The following is a 3,595-nucleotide window of genomic DNA, read 5'->3' on the forward strand; positions in this document are numbered from 1 at the left end:
AAATACTTTGAATTGTCCCTGTAAAGCAACCAAGAAGGTCGATGGCGTAAATTTTCGAAATTTTCACTGGGTTTTTAGTGGCGTGCACTATATTCCAATTTCTGAAGCATGTCACTAATTATATTACTTTTCACACCGCTGAGTAAACTTTCAAATAGAAGAAAGATCCTCGCAGTGACTACGCAACTTAAGCAGTTGCGACAAGAAAGCCTGAAATAAAAAATTGAGGCTTGAACGGGATTCGAACTGATGACCTCTGCGATGTTGATGCAGTGCTCTACAAACTGAGCTATCAAGCGAACTGGGAGCTGGTCATTTTGTGAGATCGTAATATACCTGTGAAGGATGAATAAATAAATGTAAATGTATGAAACATATATTTTGAAATGCGGATGAACGATCAAATAGAAGAAAGATTCTCGCAGTTACTACGCAACTTAAGCAGTTGCGAAAAGAAAACCTGAAAAAAAATTACAGAATGTATATGTTCAAATATACTTTGAATTGTCCCTGCAAAGCAATTAAGAAGGTTGATGGCGGAAATTTTCGAAATTTTCACAGGGTTTTTAGTTGCATGCATTATATTCTTATTTCTGAAGCATGTCACTAATTACTATTCACCCCACTGAGTAAACTTTATTACGGTAAAAAATACAATCAATAAAATCGGTTTTCGTTTAAAGATATCGTTTTCACGGCTTCACATCCAGCTCGGTAAAGTTACAAAGTTGAATCATACAGCATGAAGCCATATTCACACCAATCAGTTTCGTTTGAAAACTTCACCTCACCTGGGAAACTTAATTATACAGAAATGTTTTCGAAAAACTACCATAATCCAGGAGCGGGGAGGGCTAAAATTCACCAAGGAGGGAAAAATAACTGACCAAGTCGGGTTCCAACAGATCTGAAGCTTAGGGGTTGGAACCCCGTTAGAGAGTTTCCTCGGAGGGCTTCGGACCATGTTTTTACCCTTGGATTCGGACAAAAAAAAAAAACATTTAAATGGGTGCGTTCGATTGACCCTATCCCGGAATAGGAATACATACAATGATGGCAAGAAATCCCTCATAAGAGGTTTGCAGAAATATCTCACCATAGTCAACAGTATCAATTTGATTTACAGCTTTATGACGCTTTTATCCACAGACGATATATATTGTGGTAAACTAGTTTACCCGATGCCTTCGTCATTGTTGATTCTCTGAGCAGTATGGGCTGAATGCGAGCCACATAAATATGACGTTAGTAAATGGCCTGACTTCCCAGTACCTTAGTGATTAGAGCATTCATCGGCGTACCGAAGGTCATGGGTTCGATTCCCTTTTGTTCGAGTACTCAAACATTTTCTTTGTCCAATCAGATGTTCGCACGAAGATGAACTTTTCGTCTTTTCTTGTTACCAGGTTGTTTTCAATCATGGCGATATACGTTTGCTTCCAGGCTATTATTTGAGAATCATTTTGTTTTTCTCTTTGATTTATAGATGAATTACTGGATCATGAATGTCATCTTGTGCGGGACCATTCTGCAAATTAGCTATACAAGCTCCACCGAGGTGAGCTAGACATGGATCCCGCTCGCAAACTGAGGAAGCAAGGCTGTCAAATCAATGCTTTCTTGTATTTGTACTATTTTAGCCAGGGAGAAAAAAAGACTATCGGGCTTGTACCGATGTTTCATGGTCTGCCAAGATGGTGAACGAATGAAATTGTCTATGAATTACCAATTTGATCGCTGGTGAATATTAATTGAGGCAAGATCATGGGCTAAAGTGTTCTGGTCTTTTAGTTACCCTAATGTATCCTCAATGGGTGTCGTTACGAGTCAGAACTTAGTCTTTTTCGCCTCCCGGCTCAAAATACAACGGAAAAGGAAACTATTCTAAAAAGGAAACTGTTTCGCGGCGGCTTTTCCAATCTTATGTCGTGTGGTATCAGCTTGAGACTAGCGTATCAAGCCAATCACGAGCACTAAATATAAGAACACTTCCTGGGAAAAAAGAACCGATGTTTACGTGCACCTATAGTTGTACGATCACTCCATAGCATCGTAAACCATTAGGGAAATACAGTGAGTGATAGTGTTAGCCTGAACACGAGAAGCACTGTGGCGCAGTGAGAGAGCCCTTCCCTCCCCATAATGCGGCTCGGGTTCGATGCTCGGGCTTGGCGCGCTTTTTCTTGCTCCAAATCCTCAAAGTTTTGAATAAAATTTTGTTGAGCTAGATCATAACTGAAAGAAACATCAACTATCTATACTGCAAAACTCTTTTTAAATGATTTTGCCGTAAATGATCTCGTGCGCCAGCAGAAAATACTATTCGCTGCTGAAAGGCATGTTTTCCAGTTTTTCTCTCGAAAATCCAGGGAATGAATAGATTTACTTTGTTATTATTTATCTTTTTATCCATCACAGCCACCAACACCACCACCACCCTCATTATTCTTTGTCTTACCATCAATACTATCGATACCACCACACCTCGATCCATATAATTTTGTTATTGGTCTACCTTTTTACCCCTACTATCCTTTCTGTACCTTCTATTTCACATTTTCGCATCTCTGCAGTATACATCATACCAAGAGACCTTTCTCTAACCGCCGTACCTCCGTAACCTCTGTGACTACACTTTCTTAACTAGCATGATTTAAGACATCACCCGAGAAATATATATTGTTTTAAACAATTGTAATTTGATTTTATTCAGTTTCGCCATAGCTGTGGTTCAATGAAAGATCTGGGAGCAGTGAGTGGTGTCTACAAGATCCAGCCATTGCAGAATGCTGATCCCATTGAGGTGTACTGTGAGATGGCAATCAATGGCGGTGGCTTCACCTTCCTTCCCCGCAGCCTCACGACAAGATCAGACGCCCAGGACATTGTCAACGCTCTCTTCACGGACAAGAAAAATGTCCTTTTGAAGCTGCAGAAGAAACCTGACCGCAGTGAGTCATACACCCTGATCCAGCCTCACCCACATTTCGCCAACACTGATTTTGGAGTGTTGGTGAACAACTTCGTTGGGTACACTACACCAAAAAACGACTTCATGAATGATTACATCTTCCTTGGGATCATTCCTAGCTCAGCTGCAGGTAGTGGCATTCAAGGCTTGAAATCCAACGGGGACACAATCGAGTTTACGAATTGCGACAACAATCCCAACAGCTTGTTTGCTTTCCTCCCAAACCACAATCTTCAAACCCCAAGCACATATCATATTGATAACCTGGTTTACGAAAGTTCTGGTGTCGCAGTAGACTGGCGTTCGAAGGCCATTGCCATCATCAATCCTGATCGCATGATGCCAAACGAATTCTTCTTCCTGACCGAGGTGCATATTGGAGGCTGTGGCACCTACACTTCCAGCGACCGCTGGAACGACGGTTACCACGCCACCGCCATTGGAATCCGCTAAAGGTTAATCGACTTAACACACCTAAGTGGACCGGTGACTTCTTGTGAAGGGAACAACTTCTTGAATTCTCAAGTTTACAATTAAAATAGTAGAAGTTTAAATACTCTAAGTCCAAAAGTTGTGGTGTAAATCAGTCAAAACAAGGGGTAATAAACAAGCTTCAAACACTGA

The 3,595-nt window shown here is 40.9% G+C and overlaps 1 protein-coding gene across 1 annotated transcript; it reads left to right on the top strand.

Moving 5' to 3' along the window:
- The first annotated feature begins 2,713 nt into the window (after nucleotides 1-2,713).
- LOC146469665 (uncharacterized) lies at nucleotides 2,714-3,595 on the top strand. Its single transcript, XM_085122936.1, has one exon. It carries the CDS (start codon nucleotides 2,735-2,737, stop codon nucleotides 3,422-3,424), a length of 690 nt encoding a protein of 229 aa, XP_084979062.1. The 5' UTR covers nucleotides 2,714-2,734; the 3' UTR covers nucleotides 3,425-3,595.

The sequence above is a fragment of the Pavona decussata genome, unplaced genomic scaffold (assembly GCF_977016875.1).
Source record: "Pavona decussata unplaced genomic scaffold, jaPavDecu1.1 SCAFFOLD_120, whole genome shotgun sequence".
NCBI classification, from domain to species: Eukaryota; Metazoa; Cnidaria; class Anthozoa; order Scleractinia; family Agariciidae; genus Pavona; species Pavona decussata.